General features: G+C 44.2%; 2 protein-coding genes across 9 annotated transcripts in view; one reads left to right on the forward strand and one right to left on the reverse strand.

Annotated features, from left to right (window-relative positions):
• SETD6 (SET domain containing 6, protein lysine methyltransferase) overlaps positions 1 to 6,944 on the forward strand; it is a 26,134-nt gene extending 19,190 nt beyond the window's left edge. For 3 of the 4 annotated variants that reach the window (XM_085888301.1, XM_085888305.1, XM_085888302.1), the window contains 3 exons: positions 2,799 to 2,979; positions 3,721 to 3,854; positions 4,064 to 6,944. In XM_085888301.1, the coding sequence (XP_085744427.1) occupies positions 2,799 to 2,979; positions 3,721 to 3,854; positions 4,064 to 4,378 (630 nt within the window). In that variant the 3' untranslated portion in view covers positions 4,379 to 6,944. The remainder of the gene's footprint in view (positions 1 to 2,798; positions 2,980 to 3,720; positions 3,855 to 4,063) is intronic. The other variant, XM_085888303.1, reaches the window with a different exon arrangement.
• Positions 6,179 to 25,419, reverse strand: LOC147023161 (transmembrane protein 185-like). 5 transcript variants are annotated; one of them, XM_085888306.1, is made up of 9 exons: positions 24,887 to 25,419; positions 23,947 to 24,139; positions 22,218 to 22,391; positions 21,827 to 22,082; positions 17,613 to 17,696; positions 9,293 to 9,376; positions 7,146 to 7,325; positions 6,820 to 6,943; positions 6,179 to 6,558 (listed from the first exon to the last, which is right to left on the reverse strand). In XM_085888306.1, exons 2-9 carry the CDS (start codon positions 24,024 to 24,026, stop codon positions 6,281 to 6,283), a joined length of 1,260 nt encoding a protein of 419 aa, XP_085744432.1. In that variant the 5' UTR covers positions 24,027 to 24,139; positions 24,887 to 25,419; the 3' UTR covers positions 6,179 to 6,280. The 5 variants fall into 5 exon arrangements, with proteins under 5 accessions (XP_085744432.1, XP_085744433.1, XP_085744435.1 ...); XM_085888307.1 differs by having other exon boundaries at positions 9,329 to 9,376; positions 24,887 to 25,417; XM_085888309.1 differs by lacking the exon at positions 9,293 to 9,376 and having other exon boundaries at positions 24,887 to 25,405.
• Between the last annotated feature and the right edge of the window lie 10 nt (positions 25,420 to 25,429).

Raw genomic sequence — 25,429 nt, forward strand, 5'->3', positions numbered from 1 at the left:
CTCATGCATTCAGTGTTGCCATTAATGGAACCCTCTCCCACCCTCTCCCAGTGGAGATTGGAGTTCCACATTAATGACCTTTCCAACCCTCTCTTGTTCCTCATCTGCATTAATGACCTCTTCGATGCTCTAGAAAACCCTTTCTATTTTGCAGATGACTCCACATCGTGTTGTACAGTACCTCAACCCTTTGCTTGGCAGACAGCACCTGCATATCTTTCTGCCAATTTGGAAACGATTAGACACTGGACATAGTGTCTAATCATGTTGGCATAATGGTTAGGGTGGCAGGCTTGGGATCCTAGGATCCTGAGTTCAAATCCCGCTCAACCATTGAATTAATACCCAATGGGGTTGACTCATCCTGTCATTCTTCTGAGGTTGGCAAAATGAGTACCAGCTTGTTGGGATGATTGAGCCATTTGAGTGTCCTGTGTCAGAGTGGCGACCCATCCAGGATTGTGCCTGATAGCTGAGGAGACTGCTTCGGCTGCACCGACGCTCTTTATAGAGTATGGTCCCAATCAGTGTGACCACTCCTCATTTTCATAAATGGCAAGGTGAGCCAATGAAAAAAGCCAAGAATTCAGGTTTCGGAAAAGCGATGATAATAGAAAACCAAGACGCCAAGGTGAACAACGAATAGCCAAGATCTTGTGAAAAAAGCCATGGAGTGGTCACACTGGTCCCAATGTATGGAGACACCGGACTGAAAAAATGCAAAATCCTTCAATCCAGAAATATTCCAGTCTCACCCTAATGCTCTGGAATGATCAAGTGAACCCACCTATTTCTTTGGTCATCCACTGGAAGAAGTTCAATTTCTTCAACCTCTTGGCCTTACCATCAGCCGCAAATTTCCTGGGTTGAATAAATGGCAAAGCTGGCCTCCAAAGCCAGCCACAGACTGGGCATCCTCGATCGAGCCAAATTTTTCCATGGAAAATCAGAGCTCTCAGTCTACAAGGCCTTTCCGTACTTCAATGGATTATTGCTCTCCGCTATGGGCTGGCACCCCAGCATCACATCTTTTCTTCTTGGCTTCTGTGGAATCTTAAGCTCCCAATTATTGGAATCACCTGCAATGAGGCCGAAATTCAAGGGCTGTTGCTCTTTCAATGCAGGCAGGTCAGTGGTCTCTCTGTTTTCGACTGTCGAGTCTCAAACATTGCTCCCTCCACACTCTCAATCCCCCCGACCCTCCCAGCAACTCCAGGATGCAAGTGTTCTTCCAGTCATCCCTTCCTGGTTAAGCTCCTGAAATCCAGGCTTACTGCACACAACTTTGTTTCTCTTTTCTCCTGTTTATAGAACTGCCTTCCTTACGCTGTTCATTCCCCTTTCCTTCCAGAGCTTCAAGTAGGTGGTGCAGCATCATCTTGTAATAATCTCTACCGAAAATATTTTCTACCCCCATTAACCATACCGAACTGAACGATCTTACTTGCAGGTAACTTTGTTTCCTCCCCTCTTCTCTTTTTTTCCTAGATTCATTCATTCCCTTGCTTGTTGTGTCCAATCGTTACCCCAATTGCCTGCATCTTGCTTTTTAACCCTCTGTCACCTTGCTCTTTGATGAAGCTCGATCTTGTTCAACACCGTTTTGTCTGCATGTGCATCACTCGGCACGAAAGGTGACTGATAACAGCAAGGAAATCAGAGAGAGGGCAATGCTCGTCACAGAGGTGAAGTTAGCATATCAATAACCCAAAGCTGCACAGGGAACACTGTTCATTTTTAATGGCATGATGACATGGCCAAAAATTAACATCAAAATATCTATGTTTAAGGACAGAAGAGCATCGAAGTGGAATGTTGTAGGAATGAAGAAGATACGAGCCAAAATGTGTGCAATGCAACTGTCGATTCAATGTGTAATATTGCACAGTAGGTGAGATATAATGCCCCCATCACAGCATCAGCGGGCATAGTCCTGCCCCAACAAAATGATAGCTACCCGGCAGTCAAGCTGCGATACACAAGAATAAGAACATTGCCCCCCATGTATGTCATTTCCAGAGAAAGCTCTTCAGAAGAGTTGTGAAGATGCTGGTTACATCCAAAATCAACAGATGTTCTTGCTACTGGCTTATCTCATGGCTATTAATTGTCACATTTTAGCTCACTTGGACTTTAGTCAGGTGAACTTGTGCGATCGAGCAGTGTCCGTAGGTGAGTGAGTTGAGTGAGTCTGTAAACACTTCAGTCATTATCGCTTGAACCAAACACGATTTTGATGAAATCTGGCCACAAGCTTCATATCTGATGCCTAACGAAGGTGTATTGACCACATCAAAATCTGCGCTCATTAAGGGGGTCTTCGGGGTTTTTTGACCCCCCCCCAAAAAAAAGAGGTATTTGCTCTCTTCTCCGAAACTATACTTTCGTGCTTTCGATGAAACTTGACCAGAACCTTCATCACCCGTGATGCACCAAAGTTTGTTCACGGCTTAAAAAAAAAACGGTCTAAGGGGGTCTGTGAAGGGTTTAAGTGACTGTTGCTCCTGATCCAGCTAAGCTTAAGGACGCGTGGTCCTATTTTCACATTTGTGTACCTTATGATTGTAATGGGTACATGTGTACAGTAACATATCACCTACCCTTAAATAAGTTACGTACGCAGGAATGAAAACTGCATGGTTATTTCTAGAATGTTGCGTTCATAATTTCAGCCACACAATAGAAACTCTACAGCTTTCAAAAGGTCGAAATCTACCTGTTGGAACAACCACATTGATTTATTGGGTTATCGGCACAACTGCTTGTGGATCGAAGCATGCTCTCATGTGTCCCAACAGGACGTGCTCAAAATGGTTGCAGTCCGTGCAATAGCAGATGGAGAGGAAGTGTTTAACACGTATGGTCAGCTGGCGAACTCGCAACTCTTGCACATGTATGGCTTTACTGAGCCAGGCAGTACAAACCCCAATGACACTGCACGTGTCCCCTGGATTACACTGCTCCGCAGTGCTCTGCACGGTCAGTATTCGGACACAGATGGCTCTCCAGCCCATATTCATTTCTGCTTTTTTGCCTCGAAATTGGTAATTTGTAAATATTGCAATGGAGTATTTTTTGCATTATTTTTAACTGCTGATGCCAGGCAATCAGCTGATTTAAAGAAAAATAATATTAATGGTAAACAATGCCATTTGTTGATACCTGTTATTTTATAGTCCAGATACCTATTTTTCCGGTAGCATACTCACCTTTGAGTTATGCAATCTTGTTTTATTTCCAATAATAATAATAAGATGAGACTGCAAAATGTCAGCCAGGTGCTTTTACGGGTAGTTTTGCATCATGACGCAACACTGTACTGTCCTTTTGGAATGGACGTCAAAGCCAGCTATACCGTCTCCTCACACCTTGTGGATTTTACAAGGAACTTCAACAGAGGAGGCCATTAGGCCCATCGAGCCTACACATTCAGACCAACATCTTCGTAGTACTCATTTGCTCAGAATTCCTCATATAACCTCTAACCCAAGGGTGTATGACTACGTTTCACTGAAACTTGCAGTCAAGTGTTCTGCACATCCCTCGTGCCAAAAAGGGACTTGGAATGAACGTTGGAACCGTTTTTGCAAGAATTAAATGATCATATCTACATGTTTTGTTTTTTTTAATGGTGGAGAGTATATTATCATTTAGATCGTACCCTTCATGCCAAGCTATGTGACACAATGGCAAGTTAACCAATGCATACCACATGTTCAGGACAAGGTCCAAAAGAGTGCAAGTTACTCAGAAGGAAGTGGCGACTGTTATCCCAGCTGACTGCAGTTGATGAGGGCATTATGGTGGGCTGGCATGGTGTGCACTCGGCTGGGAAGCTTGAACAAGTGTTAAAGGTCAGTGGAAAATGTTTTGTGAGGTCCCTCAAGTTACTTTTTAAATCAAAATGTATAATATATTGTTGCTTTGTGTAAAGGTCAAATTTTTGATTTGATGACATCTCATCCTCATGTATTGTACTGGATGGGATGTGAAAACATACAATACCCAATAAGAGAGTCAAGTTGTAAATTGTAAAAACATTTTCATCCTAAACCTTGCCCAGGTGCTCAGCATGCCCAAGGTCCAATTTGGTGTGTATTGCAAGCATCAATGCTGGAAGAAAGAGGTTTTGAAAGACGATGACACTTTGCTAAGCAATGATGCAATACTGAACCTGCCCAAAGCTTGGCTTGACTTGCTGCTGTGCGGGATTCGGAAAACCTTGGCCACGTTTGCCATTTTCCCACAGGAGTGCAAAATGCAGGGAAAGAACTTGGCAATACACAGGGAGCGCTGGAAGCAAGCGCTGATGTTGAGGCAGGGACAGAGGCAAATTTTGGAACAACTTTTGGAGCTTAAAGAGAGCTCAAGTGACTAAGAAGAGGAGCAGTTTCAGGTACCTTCTTGGAACTATCACGAGGAAGAGGTTGTCATCTTGCATTTTAATATCGAGTTCACAAGGCAGCATTTTCATTGTAAATACTTGGGGAAAGGCAATCCCTGCAAATGGGTGTAAGAACTTTCAGTGTGCTACCTCATTGGTATCTGTGTTTATGACTGGTACAATAAACAATGAGCGAGGCACAAGAATATGTGGCCTATGTAAAAGTTGGTTTAAAATTCAACACACCAAATCCAGATTCTTCCTGGAATATCGAGAAAGCACAGGAAAAAAAAAATTATGTTTATGTACGTGATAAAGCCTGCTTTTGACTTTGTAGTTAGGGTGGCTGGCTTGGGATCTCAGAGTCCTGAGTTTGAGCCCCCGTTTTTTACCGTTGAATTAACACCAGGTGGGGTTGACTCAGCCTGTCATCCTTCCACGGTCAGTGAAATGAGTACCAATGAACTGGGGTAATAACCATTCGGGGTAACCTGCGTCCCGTCCAGGACTGTATTCCTTGCCAATGAAACTGCCTTGGCAGCCCTATGCCCCTTTGTAGCACGGAATGAATGGTGCTGTTGTCATGTGATAAACAATGAATATAGCTATACTACTTTACTTGCTGTCTGTGGTTATTCTTCCAGTAGGTTGGATTTATTCTCCGCTGACGAATCTTTCGTCATAAAAAGTAGTGTGGCTAATATGGAAAATAAATTTCATGCAATCTACAAACTTTGTAAACACAGAGCTAGTGAAAAATGAATTCCCCAAAACAATTTTCAGCACTAAATTGCCATTTGGGAGACAAAATCTATGAATTTCTCCAACTGCGTGCCCGTTGTGAACGATTTAATGAAGGGGCGAACATTCCCTCGATCATTCCGTCAGGTGCAGGGAGTGAAGGGAAGATGAAATAAAATTAAAGATTTTACTGTCCAGCAGTGACTATCATCAGCATCCATCTTGGTCTGATGTACACACCAAAAATGAAGCATTTTAATGAGCTGGGGAAAGCCAGTTCGTACAAAAAGGTATCTTTATAAAACGAACCATAAGGCAGCAACAATGCCGGCCATTTAATAAGATGTGTAAAATTTTAACGAAAGAAGTTGTATCAATGTGTTTTACTGTGAGTTGAACAATATAAATCGAAGATCACAATTTTATAATCTAACGTTATGTGAGTAAAATAAAAAAATCCGAGCACACCTTCCAAGCTGTGCTCTACTGCACCAGTTCAAAAACAGATGGATACATGAAAATCATCATATAAAAGTGACGTTACGAGGCCCTGGACTTCGAAAGAGATGCGCTTTTGCATGCCAATGGGTCTTCTTGAATATGAGATGGTCATGGCTCGATAAATATCAAAATAACTCGTCAATGAAAAATAATTTCATATTTGTATCGACACAAAAACCAGACTTGACGGTGCAATGGTTAGTGTCCACTCTGAGTCTGGGACCGATGGTTCAAACCCCGTCCGACTCGCACCAAAAACTTAAAAAATGGTATGTGCTGCTTCCTTGCTCGACGCTCAGTATATAAAAGGATAGAGTACGGGCAAAACACTGGGAAAGCAATGGCAAACCACCCAGTATACCCCTTGCTAAGAAACTTTCTGCAGCACCAAGGCTCTGCAAAGAGTATGGTGATGAAAGCAAATCAACAATAGACACAAATGAAGTACAATATAAATTGCACTCGAGTTGATGTTGGTATCCCTGCAAGTTGTGAAACTTCTCTGCTCTTTATTGTATTAAAAACCAAACAAACAAGACATAAGCTTTGTTAAAAAAAAATTGATGTATGCATTCCAGAACAGCTGCTTGGATCTCGACAAGTCCACAGCTCAATTCAGGAACAACCAGACTCAGCTCAGCCTCCTCTTCTAGATCAGTCAGGAATATCCAGGAAGAGTCGTGGAGGGAAGATTGCAGGGTCACGGAATGAACCTGGCAAACCCGAGCCAGCGGCTACTGTCCATGCTCCGTCAGGCGAGGCAAGGGGTTTTTGCAATGCTGGGACAGTTGGTTGGACTGCCACAAGTTCGGAGTCATCATTAGTTTCATTGCTCGGGTCATGCCAAGAGTAACCCACATTGGCAAACTCACGTAGGCATGGGAGCATGTCAAGAAGAAAAGGGCAAAAGGATTGCCGTAACCCGAACCACCCTGTAGAGGTCAAAGTTCAAGATGTCAAAGTATGTACCTTCATAAAATGCCATATTCGATGAACCAGATGTCTGGTCCACCTATCACAGAGGATTGTACAATAACACTTGGCATGAAAAGCAGAATTATTATCAAGTGCTCTAATCTCAATACACAGTATACATAATTTCGTATACCTTAAGAGACACGATTTTAGACAAAAGAAACCCTTTCAGCCGACTCGATTCCTGTTTATCCACATGTAGCCCCCAAATGACTTACAGCGATTTCCTCCGCGCAAACAGCAGGATGAAAGTAGCACAGCAAGCAGGCCTATCCATAGCGGCACGAAGATGAAGACAAAATTAAGAGACAGCTGTTCATCTACCTTGGCTGTGAGAAGAGCCTGAGGGATGAGGCACACGTGAAATTGCTTTACGTACAGGGCAGTATTGTCCTCTTCAGGATTTGATGCAGGTTTGACTTTGATCATAGTTTGGTTTTAATGATGGCAGCCAATAATTAATATGGCGCACACTTTTCCAAAATGGTTTATTACAAGCTTGTGTGGTAGGAGAATGAAAGCAATCTTCAGTGTGTGCACGTACCAAAAATGTGAGCAAACAGGTGAGCAGGGTAACGTGCGTACAGGCAGAGAGCATGTGTGAACGACGCTGGCCATCAGTAACAGCCGCTGTTGTTGCTGCTATCAGGAACGCCCAGAGCAGGTGGTAGATGGAAAGGAGCTCAAGGAATGATAACAATAACCAGGCAGGTATGCAGACCACCTGCATGACAGTTGTCAAAATTACTTTATGCCAGCCACAAAGCCAGTAATAACAAGATGCATACGTTTCGACAACCTTACTCGCTCAACAATAATTTTAGTAAACTTAAATAATGTTGATTAGTGTTTATTTAACAATTCATTATCAGCTACCAATGAACAAATTGGTTGGTGAAAAATATCTAAAAAAAAAAATATATATATATATATATAATGTAAAAACATCATGCCATGGGTGTAAAGGTGACAAGAAAGAAAAACCTTTATTGATGTCACAATTGTCATAATAAAAATTCTGTGTTGTCATGTGTACACGATGTGCAAATTATAACGGTTACTTGCTGTTCTATTAACTAGCACGATGGTGGGAAGAGATGTCCCCACCCTAATGATTTAAGAATTTTAATAAAAATGGTTATCATAAATGTGGCACTAAGATAATACATAACAACAAATACACCCGTGCGGGAGTGACGGTCTTCTCTGCGAGAAACAAGCGTGAGTTCCTGTTACTAGGGTGCAGTGTTCTCGGGTCAGGAGGGATTTTTGGCCAACTTTGAAGTCACGTGACACGAAAACGAAAGCGAATATCGAAAATCCGGCCTGACAAAATTTAGATATTGTCCCATAGATTCATATGCCACAATCAAATTCAAGATTGCTTGAGAAATGTAGGAGGAGATGGATTTTTAAAATCGTCATTTTCGCCAAATTTGAAGTCACGTGACACGAAAACGAAAGCGAATATCGAAAATCCGGCCCGACCAAAATTTAGATATTGTCCCATATTCATATGCTACAATCAAATTCAAGATCGCTTGAGAACTGGAGGAGGAGATAGAATTTGAAAATCCTCATTTTCGCAACTTCAAAGGCCTCGTGACCTTGACCTTGACCTTCGGTGACCTTGAAAGTCATACCATCATGTACGTCTCATCGACCTCTATCAGGATCACTAATAACCAGATCTCCCGCTTCAACTTCATTGTGAACGGACGGATGGACGGACGGATCGAAGGACATCGACACCCATATTATTAGGTCATGCTCGAAGAGATGACCTAAAAAGGAGAACTTTCCGTCCGTCACACGAAGGAGAAGCAGGACCTCGAGTTTTAATGCAATGGTTCAATCCATCCGTGGGGACCGTACTTTGTACAGAGCGTTGGTGCTGCCTAAGCAGGCTCCTCGGTTATTGGACACAATCCTGGATAGGTCGCCAATCCGACACAGGATCCCAGCAAGCTGACACTCATTTTGCTGACCTCGGAAGGCTGACAGGCAGAGTCAACCCCACCTGGTATTAATTCAACAGCCAGGCGGAATTTGAACTCAAGATCCAAGGAGCCCAACCTCACCACCGTAACCATTAAGCCAACACCAGGCATAATGGTTCCTGCTGTGGTAAAATAATAGAAATGGTACCATTGGAAAGCTAATAATCAATTTACTGTATTTTCGGCCCACAAGTCGATGTGGAATACAAGTCGAATTGGCTGATTTCCCCATTTTTCGTTCCTTCATTCAGTTTGGAGTGCAAGACTAAGCTATATCATCTATGTTAATTAGCAAAGCTGTCAATCAGTCAGAAAGCTGGAGGTGTTAATTCCTCCCTGACACACAACCCATCGCTACCTGCACTCCTTCTAGGTTCATGAATATTAATGAGCTGTTTTGTGCATATTATTTGAATAATTATTACTTTGTGGGACAACCTTTTGGATAAATTAGGAATGTAAAGGGTTTTTCAATGTCAATGACATGAATCCTGAGATACAGTATTTAAAACAAGCTAAACAATCATTATCAGCACTGGCTCATAGCACATGAAAATTTGTTTGCACTTCACCACTCCTTAATAAACTACAGTTCATAGAACACTATACCCCACGCAGTGTTCAGGTACATACTTCAATTTTAATAAAACAATATCATTTTTGTGTCCGCGGTGGTTATGTTATATCCTACCCTTGATCCAGATGTGGACGAGCGGTTAACACCGACCTGGACGGATAGCTGAACGATTTCCCTTGGAGGTGAACAGCCGAGATCCTTGGAGATCAAGGCGCGCACAGGACGGCAGGCGGCAAAGCACGTTCCAGAGGTGTTCACCATGACAAAAGCACAAGGGTTTATACTCAAACCCACGACGAATAGACAGACACAAGCAAATTTAATAAATAAGGGTTTAATGAACATAAATTAAATATTTATAATGGGAATAAATCAACGCGTAACAATAAAAACATGAGTTAAACGAAAGCTAATTTTGAGACATCTCCACACAGACTCAGATACAGACAAGGGGAAAGATAAAATAAAAGAAAACCCCTCCCTTTATCCTGGCACTGAGCTGTGTGTCCAGAGTTGATCTTTCAGGAGCTTGGCGATCGAACCGTGTAGTCCTGTGTGGGAAACCACACCCAAAATGACGCCAAGTCGCTCTCTGGGCGGGAGACACGTGGTAATTCACACGGATGGTCCTCCTTCATTAAGGGCCCACAAACCCTCGCACAGTTTCTTCTCACGAACGAATATGCCGACCCCGCTCCTCTCTTACACCAGGTTCACTTGCCGCAAATGGGCGCCGCCTTTCTCCTTGACCACACGATGGGGCAATTTCTGAGGCCTGGAGATAAGGCCTCGAGGTGCGCTCTTCCCCTCTTCTGCTCTCCTCAGAAACGTAAACACTTCACGACCCAGCAGCCATCTATGGCTTGTGTCTTGCTCTAGCACGCGGACAAATTCACATAAGCACGAACACGAAAATCGCGCTGCTATTTCGTCATGTGGAGAGAAGAGCAAAAATGAAACCCTCTGTCTCAACCACATTCCTCACACCAAATACCTTCTCTCTCGCACCTTCTAAGGCCTCCCGACCAATCATAAGCCTCGGGGGCGTGACTTGTTGGCACGAAGTCGAGAAGGCAGGGTTTTTGCCTGCTTAGAGTGTTCAGCTCTGTTGTTATAAGAACGTAATTCTTTTATTTCTGGTTTTGTAAATGCAAAAATGTAGGAAAAGGTCGCAGGGGACAACCACATACGAGGACAAATTAGCCTACCGAGTTAAAACAGCACCACCTCCCATGTGGTGACACGTAACGATCTTAAGCTGACAGTTTCCCTACTTAAATTACATTGAGATGTCTCCTGCCCATCCACGAACCAGGCTACACTATACAATTATACCTTTACTATCAAATTCCTCCATCTATCCCACAAACAAAACAACATTAAAATCGTATAAAAAAATTCTGGAAGTTTAGCGCTGTTGAAGCAGTCTTACACACCACCTACTTAACATGTCCACTTATGTACTGCTAAACGGAAGGGTTTTGGAAGTGACAATAAGGAGATTTGTGTTCTTCTGTTCAAGTATATAATTTGATTTCAAATATAATAAAGATTGTAAACGTTGTATAAATATTGTTGCGAATTCGCGCCCGCCGGCGAGCGATCGGCCACGTGACTCGAATCGCGGCATGTCGCCCACCGGACGGACAATTCTGTCGTGACCCTCTCGGACTAACGCTGGGAGCTAGTCACGGGTGGGCCTTTCGGCCTCACCATGATCGTGCCAATCGGCCACCCGTGTGGGATAGTGTTGTTCGCCAAACTCGACCTACCTAAGTACCCACGCGGATGGTAAACCGGGCGATCGCACCTCGCCGCAGGTCGACTCCGGACACGGGCCGCTTAAGCGATCCGTTCCGTGCTATCGGGATAACCGAGCGGTGTTATCGTCGGCCTCGACGGTTCCAATTAATTATCGGGCGTATTAAGCCCACGACGAACCCGTTACGTGAAGCAAGATGGAGATTCAAACGAAGGAAAGGACGCAGCGAAACGGGGAACAATCGGACAAGCACATTTAATACGGAAGCACGGAAGGCACGTATATTACAGTCACAGGGATACAATAAAAGCAATACACGTATTTACAATCACCGTAAAGAAACACAAGCAAGGAACGATGCAGAGCTACAACCGAATCTGATTTACTACACAGAACACTTATACAATTTTACTTCACCAGACTGGCGCCACACACACACGTTTACACAGAACCCAAAAGAAATGGAAGTCGTGACTTCCCTGAGCGTGCCGAGTCCCTCTCTGACGTCCGTCGACGTGGTCCAGCCTGGCCGCGACTCCGTGCCCGAGCGTGGTAGGCGAGGCCTCTCCGGCGTGCCTCGCGCCTGCACGTGTTGGCCACTCGACGCCACGGACCGAGTGTTTGGCGCTTTCCCCACCACGGATAGAGGGGAGGGGGGGGGAACGTGGATGCCCGAAGTCGGGAGAGGGAAATGGCGGACGCTCCTTCCCACCAGCGGGGTCTTGCAACTGCCCCACAAAAGACCCCGCTAGCGGCCACCAGGACAAGCGAGCCGGAAGACGAGAGCAACCACGAAGCAAGTATATCCACTGAGCAAGAGCATCCACCCAGCAAGAGCATCTACCAAGCAAGAGCATCGACAAAACTGCTTCGCCCGTCTCCGACTTTTATATCCTCGGAGCTCCGCCTCGTTCTTTGCTCCACCCCCCTTCGAGGCGCTTCGAGAAAGGTCTCGAAGAGGGGCGTTCCTCCTCCCTGGCCGCGTCACACCGCGCATCCACCAATCAAGCACCAGCTGCCCTCCCCTCGCTTCTCTCCCCTCACACCAAGCGCGGAGAAGAATGGCGCGAAAAGCCCACCGAGCGTCCTCGTTGGTTTTTATTTGAAATAAAAGATAGAGAAAGAAAAACGACTGACTCAAAGCGTTGCAGCCCGAATGAATCACATTTATTCCCTCTAAAAACTGGTTTGGGGCTAACTACACATGTACTTAAGAGATATCTCACCTACGGGACCTGAATGGTGGTTTGCGAATTTCCACAGCCGTAACAATATATTCATTCCAGAATTTACCGCCGCTGATACACCCTCTTAAACACCACTTTATTTAAATCATTATATTAACTCTTCTTGCCTGTTGTTTGTGTCCTTTATGACATCCCAAAAAACTAAGTTTCCTGTTGGAATGATTTTCAATTTTGTTTAACTCCAAGGCAGGCAAAGTAAAATATTTAAAAAAAATCACTCCTCTATGTGCATGTGTGATCAGGATGAATTCAAAGCCAAAGTACAGTTAAACGGCAAACTTGTCTTCCTATTCATGTTCTGATTCGTGTTCAAAATATAACATTCGATTTAAATAAGTTTCCCCTCAATCATAAACTGACTAACAGATGGACGGACATGAACCAATTGCTTAACCCCCATTTTTGTTTCACGTGTGCCAGGTAAAAATGAACACCTGACACATTGTAATACCTGACTCCTGAAATATTGTAATACCTGTAATAATACTGTAATACCTGAACACCTGACACATTGTAAGCACTCAACGTTTGTCCACCTAGCTTTGCAGCCACGATTAGCCATCTTGGATTTCTCAACACAAGATTGGTTTTCGTACAAATACTGTATTCAGATTTCTCCGCTGCTCTGATCACACCATCTCTCGGCACCTTGGTGATGACTTCTCCCCTTCAGATTCGCCACGTGGCCCGTTTGATAGCTAGATTGGAGATTTCTCGATTCCAGATTCGGTGCGCGACTCACCCGAAAGCCCGGTCAGGACGAAAGGGGTGGGGAGCACCATAGAGCTCTGGGATTACCTCCCCTTTGCCTTCCAAACCCACAAATTATTTGAGCAGTCCATCCAAGACACAAAGGCCTGCTTCTCCCTCCCTGGAACCCCCCCACCCCACACCCACACTTCTCCCGTCCCGACAAGCAATCTCGGCCCTACATTTTGGTGAGTACTCCTGTAACTGTTCATTTAATTGTCTATTTGTGGATTTAATTTGTGTTCTTTATTGATTTGTTCAATATTTGTCTCTAATATGTAGTTATTAAGTAAAGGTAAAGTTATGTTCGGGTGACCAAAAATGTGCCCTGGGAACACATCCCCCCATGATAACACTACGTCCATAGGAATATTGTTACGAATTTGGAAACCTATCGCACACAACATTCAGGTCCTATAGATTAGTTATATCAGTATGTGTTTTATAGATAGCTTCCTTGCCCATTTTTAAAGGGTGATTAAATGCAAATGCGCTGAGTTCCTTTGATAGGGTTTTTCTTTTATTTTTACACCTCCCCCCCCCACCCCCCGCTCTGACCGGCGCCATTGTTCTTCATGCGTTTAACCACGTACGTGGGCGGGAATTCGTATCCGCTCAGATCGAGACTCCGTCCAGGATGAGCCCCCCTGGACAATCAGGGACCTCACCACCTCAGATCGAGACGTTCCCCCCCACCCCCCCCCGAAACAGGGTGAATAAAGACACAGGCGCTGATCTTGGTGAGGTACATCTGATACATCTGGGACATCACATCACATCACATCACATCTCGTCTTAGCTGGGCTTGGTCGTCGTCTGGGAGGTCTGGAACCTTCTTGTCTTGGTGGTCGCCATTGTGGTCCTCGTCTTGCAAAGTTCATCTTGCTGGAGCGCTCGTCTTGCTGGGCTCGTCGTGCTGGTCTTGGTGGTTGTCGAGCTGGTCTGGAGATCTCGTCCTGTTGGGCCTTCGTCATCGTCGAGGGCTGGTCTTATCTTGTCTTGGTCGTCGTCCTCCTCCGCGGATCGAGTCAGCTTGAAGACCACACGAGGTGGACAGGTCCAAGATAGACCCTGGTCTTCAGCTCGCCTGTCCCTCTGAGCTGAAGTCCGCAATAAAGGCTTCAGCCACCACTTCTTTTGAGTGTGTGTGTGTGTGTGTGTGTGTGTGTGTGTGTGTGTGTGTGTGTGTGTGTGTGTGTGTGTGTGTGTGTGTGTGTGTGTGTGCGTGCGCACGCGTGTGTGTGTCCGTGGGCCCGTCTGCTAAGTAGTAAACTGTGTGAGTACTTTTTGACTGTATATACGTGCACTTATTAATATTCGGTTTTCACTCTGCTTCTTCCGTGCTTCCCTCGTTCCCCCAATTATTGTTGTAAAAATAAACCCCATTTTTTCAATGTTTCAGCTCGTTCGTGTCTATTCCTTCATTGACTTAGTGTGCTGCGTGTTGGAGAAATAGTAAAAGTGGTTACAGCTGTCAGGGGACATTTGGACCAACGGATCTCGGCGATTAAACCGCTCGGATCGCACACGGGTCGAGCGCGAATACGGCTCGGCTCGTACGAGTTCCGTCGAGGGTGTGAAGACTCGGTAGATCGCCACGTGGTCTCTGGGTATTTTGAAGATTTGGCAAATAACCCTGTACTACGTGGCCGAAATATTGACACTTCACGGTCCGAAAGGGACCCGTACTTTTCCGGAGTTTTCCGAAAAGTACGATCTGAATTCCGGGTGATCGGTCGAGCTGACTCTACTGCTTCATCTAGCGGTCGTGCTCGCGGCTGACGCCCGGCCCCGCAACAATATCTCGTCTGCTTGGTTTGCTTAATGTTGCACTTTCTAGGAACGCATCCACGATGTTGTGGAAACTTGCTGTAGTGTGTTTTAAATTATCATCTATACAATTAATTTCAGAAAATATCACACTTTGCAATTGTTTTTCATTTATGGAATTCAATGTCTTAAAGCATAAATAGGTCGATTCTGCGTACAAGTCGAGGCCCAGACTTTCAGGAAAAAAGTATCGACTTGTATCCTGAAAAATACGGTACTTGGAACAAAAATTGTATCCGTTTAACCATAAAGGTGCCGTTTTATAAGACAGCCTTTCCAGGATTGAAGAAGAAGCATAAATGTGAGTTTTGGCGGGACAGCCAGTATTCAAAGAAAGATGGAGGGATGGTTTCACATGATCTTATTTCTTGTGACCATCCCTACCTTGTTTACATCCTTTTGTATTTTTACCTCCACCACCGAAGGTGAAGGAAGGAGGTTATGTTTTCACACCTTTCTGTATGTTTGTTTGTTACTTGCAAAGCCAAAGATTTTTCAAGTATATTGGTTAGTCCATTTTATTCTCTGCCTGTCTTTTTGTCTGTCTATCGCCTACAGGTCACAATTTTAAACCGATCTTCACGAAACTTCACCACATGGTAGTGTTTGTCAAAAGGAAGAAGCCTATTGTTTTTGAGGTCAAAAGGTCAACATAGGCAAAAGGTCAACAACTTATGTGAGATTTCTAAATTCCTCAAATTTTATCCGATTCACTTGAACTTTGAAAAGGATTTATATTTCATATTAATTAATTCAACAAGCCAATTATTTTTGAGGTCAAAAGGCCAAAAAGTCAACATAGGCCCATGGTCAACAACTAATGTGGTATTTCTAAAATCCTCAATTTTCATCCGATTGACTTGAAATTTGAAGAGGATTCATATGTCCGGTCACTGAATTAAACCAGCCAATTATTTTTGAGGTCAACATGGATCAAAAGGTCAACCCAGTCCCAAGGTCAAAAACTAAGCTTGTATAATTTCTAAAATCCTCAATTTTCATCTGATTAACTTGAAATTTGAAGAGGCTATATATATTTCAGGTTAACTAATTCAACCACCAATTCTTTTGGAGGTCCACATCGGCCAAAAGGTCAACAAAGGCTGGATTTCTATCAATTTTCATCCGATTCACTTAATTTGAATAGGAGTTGCATATTTGGACATTGAATTCAACCAAGCAATTATTTTTAAGGTCAAGTTTGTTTTATGGATTTTGCACGTCTTCTTGCTTGTTTGTTTGTCTGTGTACAAGATATCTCAAAAAGTTGCGGACGGATCCGGATGAAATTTGGCGGACACATTGAGTGTCTGACAAGAATGAATTGATTCAATTTTGGTGAAGATCCAAAAACAGATTTGATCATTTTTAAAGTGATTCTTCACCATTGAAAGATTGGGCTAAACTGATATATAGCACGATATCTCAAAAAGTTGTGGAAGGATTCGGATGAAACTTGGTGGACATGTTGGGTGTGTGTGACCATGACAAATTGATTGGATTTTGGTGAAGATCAGAATCAGGATCCAACTACGAGAATTTTTTAAATGATTCTTCACCATTTAGAGATAGGGCTCAAAAATGATATGTCGCATGATATTTCAAAAATGTATTGGGCCCGATATGTTCTCGTGGATCAGGCATTACGGGGCAGAGGTATGTGTTCTACCGAGTGCCCTTCTAGTATAAAATGTTTTTATTTCTTATTTCTTTACTTTTTTTTGGAAATGATTTGTACTCTGGAGAATTTTATCTTTGCTGAAGCTCAGGAAGTGACTAAATTGACATTGACATCATGTGAATTTCTGGTTCTAAAGTGTTTTGGCAAGAGTATGTGACAAGAGCACTTTCATTAACTATGTTCTCCTTCTGATTTACAAATGTTGTAGTACAAACTTTATAGACGTACTCACATTGTATTGGTGCTGTAAAACTTTTGAGATTATCCAACATTCTCAATTGTACGTATTTTAAAGAAATGTGTGTGTGCTATCGTGTTATCGCTGTCGATTGGCCCTGTGCCTGCCCTGCACCAACAGGGCGGCCCAGAATCATGGCAAAACCCAATCCTTATCCGTGTGTCGTAAGAGGCGACCAGGGTTGCGTCAGGAAGGGCATCCGGCGTAAAACCTATGCCAAATCAGTATGCGGATCATAACGGATGATCCGCTGTGGCGACCCCTAATGGGAGCAGCCGAAAGACGAAGAAGAAGAAGATGCTTGAGGGGGATGGGGGTAGGGGGTGCAGGGGAGGACAAAATGTTTATGAAGTCCATGTATTTTTTCATTAAAAAGAAACCTTTCAAAGTCTATCAAAACTTATCTTCCAATCATGCAAAAAGGAAAATGGGAATTTTACATTTTGCTGTTGACAACTACAAGTATGCCCTCATAATGAACAGACCAATGATTGGTCGATTTTAGGAACGAGGACTGCACAGAATTCAGAGCTGGCTGCACAGGGTGAAGACTCTCATTTTTGTTTACACAGACATCTACTTTCACAAGTGGAAAATCCTGCTCTGGCCACATTTGGTGTGCAACCAAGGATGACAAGGAACCATATAATTAGCTCTCTGGCTTGTTGAAGCGTGATTGATATCTCATCAGTGCAAACCTTCTTTAATGCAAAAGAGAAGGAAAGAAAGACAACAATTTGGACATCATGTGTGTTATTTTGGCAATCATCTGCAAGTCTAACAGCAATCTTGGATTCAGTTTCATTAAACATGTATGAGAGATATTCAGACACATTTAACTGGGAATATTCCACTTATTTTAAAAAAAGAATACAAAATTCAAGTTGTGATTTTTTTTTTTTTAGCAGATCAAAGTGCCATCTTACCACCCAAGCCCAGCTGATGACTCCATCCAGTCGCAATGCAATGAAAACAAACTGCAGGAAATTGACTCCAAAAATCATCTCCAGCTGGTGCAGAAGAAGGATGCGTACGTAGCAGGGGAAAACATGTTATATGTGTTATGCATGATTCATTTGATTCTTGAAAACAAATTAAATTTGATATGCTATATTTTTGATATGCTATATTTAGCTAAGTTAACAAAATTTGATATGCTATATTTAGCTAAGTTGCCCCACTAGTGGGGCAACTTAGCATAACAATTGTGCATTTTGTGAGGAAAGCACCAAATTTGGCACACTAGTAGCCTAACATATTATGAACAGATTTGGATATTGGGCGATCTCAAATTCAGCCGCTGATGGCTGTGGCAGCCATTTTCCACTACCATCAAAAATTTTGAGATGGCTCAATATCCAAATCTGTTCATAATATGATAGGCTACTAGTCTGCCAAATTTGGTGCTTTCCTCACAAAATGCACAATTGTTATGCTATATTTAGCTAAGTTGCCCCACTATAGAGAGAATGGTACCATCCCAGCCGAGGCTGGATGTTGGCAAGCTCAAGGATGAGAGGGTAGCTGAGGAGTTTGTGAACAGGCTGAATGGGGATTTGGGGGGGGGGGGTCTGTGTGCTTTGGGGAATCCTGAAGAGTTGTGGAGTGCTTTCAAGACCACCATCCTTAATGTTGCTGGTGGATGTCTTGGAACTCACCGTAGGGTGAAGAAAAATTGTCTCTCAAGGGACACTGGATTCCATTGACCAGAGTCACAGGGCCAGGCTTAATGGCAGAGCTGAGCTGTTCAGGGAGTTGAGGCGAAAAACGATTGGTGTGCTGACAGTGGACAAGGAAGCCGGCCTTTGTGAAAGGAATCTGTGAGGTAGTGGAGCATCACCTGTGCTCACGTGATTCTCGTCCTGCTTACAGAGGAATTTACGCATTGCGTTCCTCCAAGCCCGTCCCTTAGTGTACTGCAGTTGGAATGGAGGGTGGAGGGCTCTTGACTGAGGAGTCCGAAGTGAAGGCCTGATGGGCCGGTTACTTTGAGCGGCTGTTCCAGGCTGATCCACCAGCTGTTGAGTTGGATGTCAGGGGTCTTACTACCCTGATTGCTGACCCTCCAGTCAACTGTGATCTACCTTTGTTTGTGGAAACACAGGCTGCGGTGAACTGGTTGAAATGTGGTAAAGCTTCTGGGATCTGTGGCATCCATGCTGAACTTCTCAAGGCTGGACGAAATGCTGTACTTGTGTCGTTGCATGAAGTTCTGTGCTCTGCCTGGAACACAGGCATCATCCCAACTCACTGAAAGAGGGGCCTTGTTGACCCTCTCTGGAAAGGGAAGGGTGATTGCCAGGACTACAACAACTACCGAGGTGTGACGATGCAGTCAGTGCCGGGCAAAGTCTTTGCTCAGATCATTCTTGATAGGGTTCACCACCATCTGCTTGGCACCAGCATCCAAGGCAGTCAGGCTTTACACCAGAGGACAATGATTGACTGTATCCTTGCCTTCAGGTCCTCACCGAACGCAGACGAGAGTTTCGGCAGGGGCTGCTTGCAGCCTATGTTGATCTCTGCAAAGCATTCAATTCAGTGAATCGGGATTCCATCTGGAGGATTCTTTGTCTTGGTGGGGTGCCACCAAAACTGATCGATCTGATGTCTGAACTATTCTCTGGTCCTGAGAATGCTGTGAGATGTGGTGATACAATCTCTGACTTATTTCCAGTTGTTACTGGAGTTTGTCAGGGATGTGTACCCCCACACTTTTCAGCACTTGTATGGACTGGATTCGTGGGAGGATGTCGGAGAGATGAAGCTGTGGTGCATCATTTTGGAATGTCAATATCTCTGACCTTGATTTCACAGATGATGCAGTCATCTTTGCGGAGACTCTGGATACCCTTTTGGGGGCCCTCGAGGTGCTGAATGAGGAGTCGGAGCCGCCGGGATTACAGATTTCCTGGGTCAAAACTAAGATCCAGGCTTTCAATGCCATCTTGGATGCTGCTATCTTGTCTGTACCTGTTTTGTGGTGAGGATGTTGAAGTTACGGAGAGATTCACTTACCTTGGCAGTGATATTCATGTCTCCGCTGGCTGTGAGCCAGAGGTCAATAGACGTCTGCGTCGGGCCTGGGGAGTCATGGATTCACTGGATCATGGGGTGTAGCGCTGTGAGTACCTGTGCAGGTGGACGAAAATCCGAGTCTTCAGGACCTTGGTGCTTCCAGTTTTGTTTTATAGATGTGAGACTTGGACTCTGACCAGGGATCTGAGAGGGAGACTTAATTCCTTTGGTACCAGGTCTCTTTGGAGAATCCTTGGCTATCGCTTGTCGGACTTTGTGTCCAATGAGCGGTTGGTGAGACTCAAATGAGATTTGTGACCTGCATAGTCCGTGAGCATTATCTGTGGCTGTATGGACATGTAGCTCATTTTCCTGACGCTGATCCTGATCACCAGATTCTCTCAGCGAAGGAGCCTCGTGAGTGGAGGAAGCCAATGGGTCGATCGGCATCTCAAGGAGATGGGGATGGGCCAGGCATCTACTTGGGGGATGGCCAGACGGAGGCCTCTGGAGTACCGGTGGAAAGTGGACACATTGAAGCGTTGCTCCGGCGCATGCTCCCATACCTGACCAGACCTGACCTTGGTGGACAAGTTGTGTGTGTGACAAGAACTAATTGATTCGATTTTGGTGAAGAAATAGATCCTGATTTGGATACTAGAATTAAAAAAAATGTTTTCATGATTTTTACCATTGAGAGATATGGCCAAAAATGATATATCGCATGATATCTCAAAACGTTTTGGGTGGGTTCTGAGAAAACTTGGTGAATGAGTTGGTTCGTTGATAAAAACAAGTCTATTTGATTTTTGGTTCAGGTCTGGATGCAGATCCAGCCGATCAGTGGGATACAAAGTGTAAACTGTTCAGCCTGGTGGAGGTATGTGCTCTCCCGAGTGTTATTGCAGTCGTCACTGTTCCCACATTGCACATCGTTAACAGAGGCACTGCAAGTTATCATCCTGTTAAGTAAGCATATTTCCTGCTGCGAAGCATAAATCGACACTGTATACCATGTAGCAGGTTGTTAAAACACTGCAAATTGCAGAGCCATGGATTTCCCATTTCCAAAAAAAACCCAAATTTCAATTCAGAAATTAAATTCCGCTAAGTGTTCTCTCCGGGCCTTTTCCCTGAACTGTTTTAAGGGGGCAGGTCAAAGCAAGCCTCACCCAGTTTAGTGTCTCCGCCACTGTTATTCAACGGCGTCCCTGTGTGGTGTACATGTAGGGCAACAGTGTACATACAGGCCACCAGGGCAAATAAACATGCGGGGGGAAAAAAATTAAATGATCGTTTCTTTTGATAATTCATTTTGACAATGTCATCTGTATTTCAACGGTTTTCTAACATAGGGCCTTGTGTTCGAGTTCAACTTGCGGGAGAAAGCGATCTTTATATCCAGGATTTGCAGCGATATGGATGATGAATCGAGGGTAAATACGCATCAACCAAAATATGTTCTAAATGTTTGTTTATAACCACGGTACCTGGTGCAGAGATCTGACCATGTATAAACATACTTTACAACATTTAAAATATGCACCCATAACAGAACCATAACTTCCACAGACTGTTTCTTCCTATCCTTTCAGTGCACCCACCCTTTCCAAGTCCTTACGTTCCATCTCACACCCACCAATCTGCACCCTGCTACAAGATGCCTGTGTCCGTCAATTACCTGTTCTCATAATTACCATTATTGGTCGGCTCTACCTTATTATGCACTCTTTTTGCAAAGTATGGTATTTTATGGAACTCTTGGTTTACGCAAATAACACTTGCTATTGTAATATGCAACCAATTCCATGATAACTCATGTTGTTTCTTTTCCTACTTTATACACTTGAAATAGCAGACCTGCAAACATTGGTTATAATCCTCATGTTTAATTCAATGTGTTTCATTTCTGGGTCAGACTTCATATTAAAAAAAACACAAAAAAAAAAAAATCATCAAAAGTAACTCTCAATGCAAACGAAGTTAACTGAACACCCACAATCGGCCTACATTCAAATTTCATCCATAGTGAATCTTTTAATCCAGTTTTAAACATTCTGCTTTCAACGTCAATGCATTACAAAACAAAAGATAAAACTGTGATTTTTTTTTTTTTTTTTACCTGTTGTGCCCGACCATGCCGGAGTCCCCACACACAGCCTGCCAACCCAAGAGGGCAGACAACGAACAGTGGTGCAAACACCAGTAGCCAGGGTGGCTTGCCCGAACTCTTTTCTGCTTCTGCAGGTTCTCTTTGGAAGCCCTTCTCTTGTATCCCAGGATAGGTACACAGTGCGAGGCCAAAAAGTAGAAGTAATAGATGCAAGGCAGCAGTCACAAGCATTGCACGGAATTCACTTCGACCTCCACCTTCTGACCTGCTCAAACATAAGAAGCATCAAACGGGGGACAACGAAAATGCAGTGACAAAATTGACAAACTGACGATCAAAATATGAAGAGAAGATGTCGTCAAAGCTTCATCGAGTTATTAAAATAAATAAGCAAGCACACCTGGAACGTGGGTAAAGACACCACACCATAGTTCCCACCACAGAAGCCAGCACAGCGAGGCAATGGCAAGTAAGAAGAGGAGCCAAGGGTAACCACAGAGGTGCGGATAATCCATCCAGCCAGAAGGGCAGAAGTACAGCTGTGGCCAAGCCACAGGTTGCCAGCATACAGCGGCTGAAATTGCAAATGTAAAAGAGCAATATGATTGGTCAAATCAAACATACAATTACCACATTAACTGAAACGGTAATAAGTGTCCGAGTAAAGGAATGCAGAGATGTGTCATTAGGATACATAATGTGGTTTTACCACTTCCAAATTATTTTATTCTATGCATTCAATGAGCCATGATGTTAAAAATTCCAGAAAAAAGTAACAATGTCTGCATGATTTTGCTCGTACAATGGGAAATGAGGATAGACAGAAAGGTGCAACTCCATAATTTCATCACATGAATAATACGAGCATTATTCCAAAACTTGTCACCCTCACCTACGTCATGAGCATAGTACACACAGTACACACACCTACGTCATGACAAACTTTATTCAGCAATCTCCCTTCTCTTCGATGCACTTTATCCAGTGGTCAAACAGCCTTTTTTGATTCCAGCACAGAAACCTTCCTTCTGAAGTGTCCTTCACTCAATGGACATGCCTTTGTTAAGCTCTTCAGCAGATGCAAAAAAAAAATCTTCCAATGTGTTTATTGAAGTTTTATTGTGTAAAATTTATTCATGGATTTCATGTGCTACTTCCACATGAGCTGCGTGTGACGGGTGGAAAAAAAAGTTTGGCTCGATAATTTAGAAAATACATCAATTCGGCAAACAGCTCGGAAATTGGGTGTTATTTCAGAACAACTCGTTCAGAATAATGGAGCATGAACCACACGCTCAGGGTGATGGAGCACGAACCACTCACTCAGGGTCAGGCCAGGTCAGGTATGGGAGCATGCGCCGGAGCAGCGTGTCACTGCGTTCACTTTCCGCTGGGCCTCCATCTGGCCATCCCCATCTCCTTGAGATGCCGATCAACCTGCTGAAACCACGAGGCACGTGGTCTGCCCATTGGTCTCCTCCACTCACGAGACTCCCTTGCTGAGAGAATCTGCTGAGCAGGATCAGCGTCAGGAAAACGAGCCACATGTCCATACAGCCGCAGCTGACGCTCACGGACTATGCAGGCAACAAATCTCATTTGAGTCTCTCTCAGCAACCGCTGGTTGGACATAAAGTCCGACCAATGATAGCCAAGGATTCTCCGAAGAGACCTGGTACCAAAGGAATTAAGTCTCCGTCTCAGATCCTTGGTCAGAGTCCAAGTCTCGCACCCATAGAGCAAGACTGGAAGCACGAAGGACCTGAAGACTCGGACTTTCGTCCTCCCGCACAGGTACCGGCAGCGCCACACCCCATGATCCAGTGAATCCATGACTCCCCAGGCCTGACCCAGACGTCTATTGACCTCTGACTCACAACTGGCAGAGACAAGAATATCACTGTCAAGGTAAGTGAATCTCTCCACGACCTCAACATCCTCACCACAAACAGGCACAGACAGGACAGCGGCATGCAAGATTTCATTGAAAGCCTGGATCTTAGTTTTGACCGTCTCTCTCTATATGGAACTTCTACCATCCGTACTCATGATCTCTTCTTCCTCATATGACGTCTTTCCCAAGCACTCTGTTTTCCCAGGTTATTGTCATTTCCACCACTCTCCCTCACATTTTCGATTGTTCGTCGTCGGTCGCTTTGTTCCTTTTCCGTTTCATCCCCACTTTCCCCTTCTCCTTGCTGGGTTTCATGCAGCTTGTTCACCCCCATGCGTCGTTCTTCCCCTCCCATTGATCTCACGCACACGTCACACTCTCCTGTTGGTGTTTCCCCCTTTCCATTCTGCTCGAGCTCTTCCATGAGGCTTCATTGTACATGCAAAAAAAAGGAATTAATTAATATACATGAAATACATCATCAGCCCAGCCCCCTCCCTCACCCCTCCTGTGCACCGTAGTAGGCCGTGTGGTACAACGTGCCTGTGTCATATCCACATGTCAGCAGTGCACGTGGTACTGCACGACAAACTGCGGATGCACACGTTGTCCAGGACGACGAGCACTCGCGGTGCTGGAAACATATCTCAGCTGATTCTAACCTGCTGGATAACGATACCACAAGACAAGGTGGTTTCTTCACTGTTGCATATCAATCTTGTCAATGACAACCATTTATTGGTGATTTCATGTCACTATTCGTTTGGTTTAAACTGTAGCCACCTCGAGCCGATCGAAACTTGACCAAGGTTAACAAATAATAATCTATCTATAATTCCAGCAATCTCTGTCTGTCTGTCTGTCTGTCTGCGACTGCTGTTTCTCGACAACCACTGGTGCGATCTAATTGAAACTTGCCAGGTATATTGCTGGGGACCTGAGTATGTGCCTTTTCAAGGTTTGATATTAATCGGACAAGTAGTTCCCAAGTTATGGCCATTTATTTACCAAACAAATGACAAGACACGGTGCTATGACGTCACAATGAACGTCACAATTCTTTTTTTTTTGCACGTATGGCCACGTACTAGTAATAATAATGATGATACACCGACACCAACAACGACCGTTATGATCAAATGGAGGAAGGACAAAGGAGGTAAAATGTTCCCAACCTGATGTTGAAGTCGAGGAGGAGCGTTTTCAGGTTCATCGTTCGTGTACCTTATCCCCGCTTTCCCTCAACTATCCGTGCGTGTTGTGTTGACCGGCGAACTGGGCGAAGAGCCCTCAGGAGCCATGTTCCCTCACATTCCTCTCTCTCTCTCACGCCAACTCATGCGATTCGTCCAAACCACAAACATCGACACAACTCAAATACACTTCCGGGTACTCTCCTACTTCTACTTCTTCTTCTTCTTCTTCTTCTTCGTCTTCTTCTTCTTCTTCACCTCGCTTTCCCAATCTTCATCGTTTTAACATTCCATGAGGGAACGACTGTGTCCTGATTACACGGTAACCGTGCGTTGACTTGAACTTCCCTGAAGATCTGACTCACTGACACTGACGTGGTGACTATCGACCCTCGATCAGGCTTACTTCCCGTGATAAGGCGATAATCACTCGAATTCACGTGCCGATGTTTTTTTAACAATGATTTTGCTGCATATTTCTGAGAGGAATCCAGCCATGTATAAATGTACACCGACCGAAGAGCT

Source organism: Eptatretus burgeri, chromosome 7 (assembly GCF_056783735.1).
Source record: "Eptatretus burgeri isolate ZD-2024b chromosome 7, Ebu_testis_v1, whole genome shotgun sequence".
In the NCBI taxonomy this organism is placed as follows: domain Eukaryota; kingdom Metazoa; phylum Chordata; class Myxini; order Myxiniformes; family Myxinidae; genus Eptatretus; species Eptatretus burgeri.

Bases quoted from the DNA above. Each gene is read 5' to 3' on its own strand.
- LOC147023161 (XM_085888306.1), bottom strand. From the start codon at position 24,026: ATGAAACCCAGCAAGGAGAAGGGGAAAGTGGGGATGAAACGGAAAAGG. The intron at 22,392-23,946 runs GTGAGGGAGAGT...TTGCAATTTCAG, and splicing joins GACGACGAACAATCGAAAAT to CCGCTGTATGCTGGCAACCT. The intron at 17,697-21,826 runs GTAAAAAAAAAA...CTTCTGCACCAG, and splicing joins GGCATGGTCGGGCACAACAG to CTGGAGATGATTTTTGGAGT.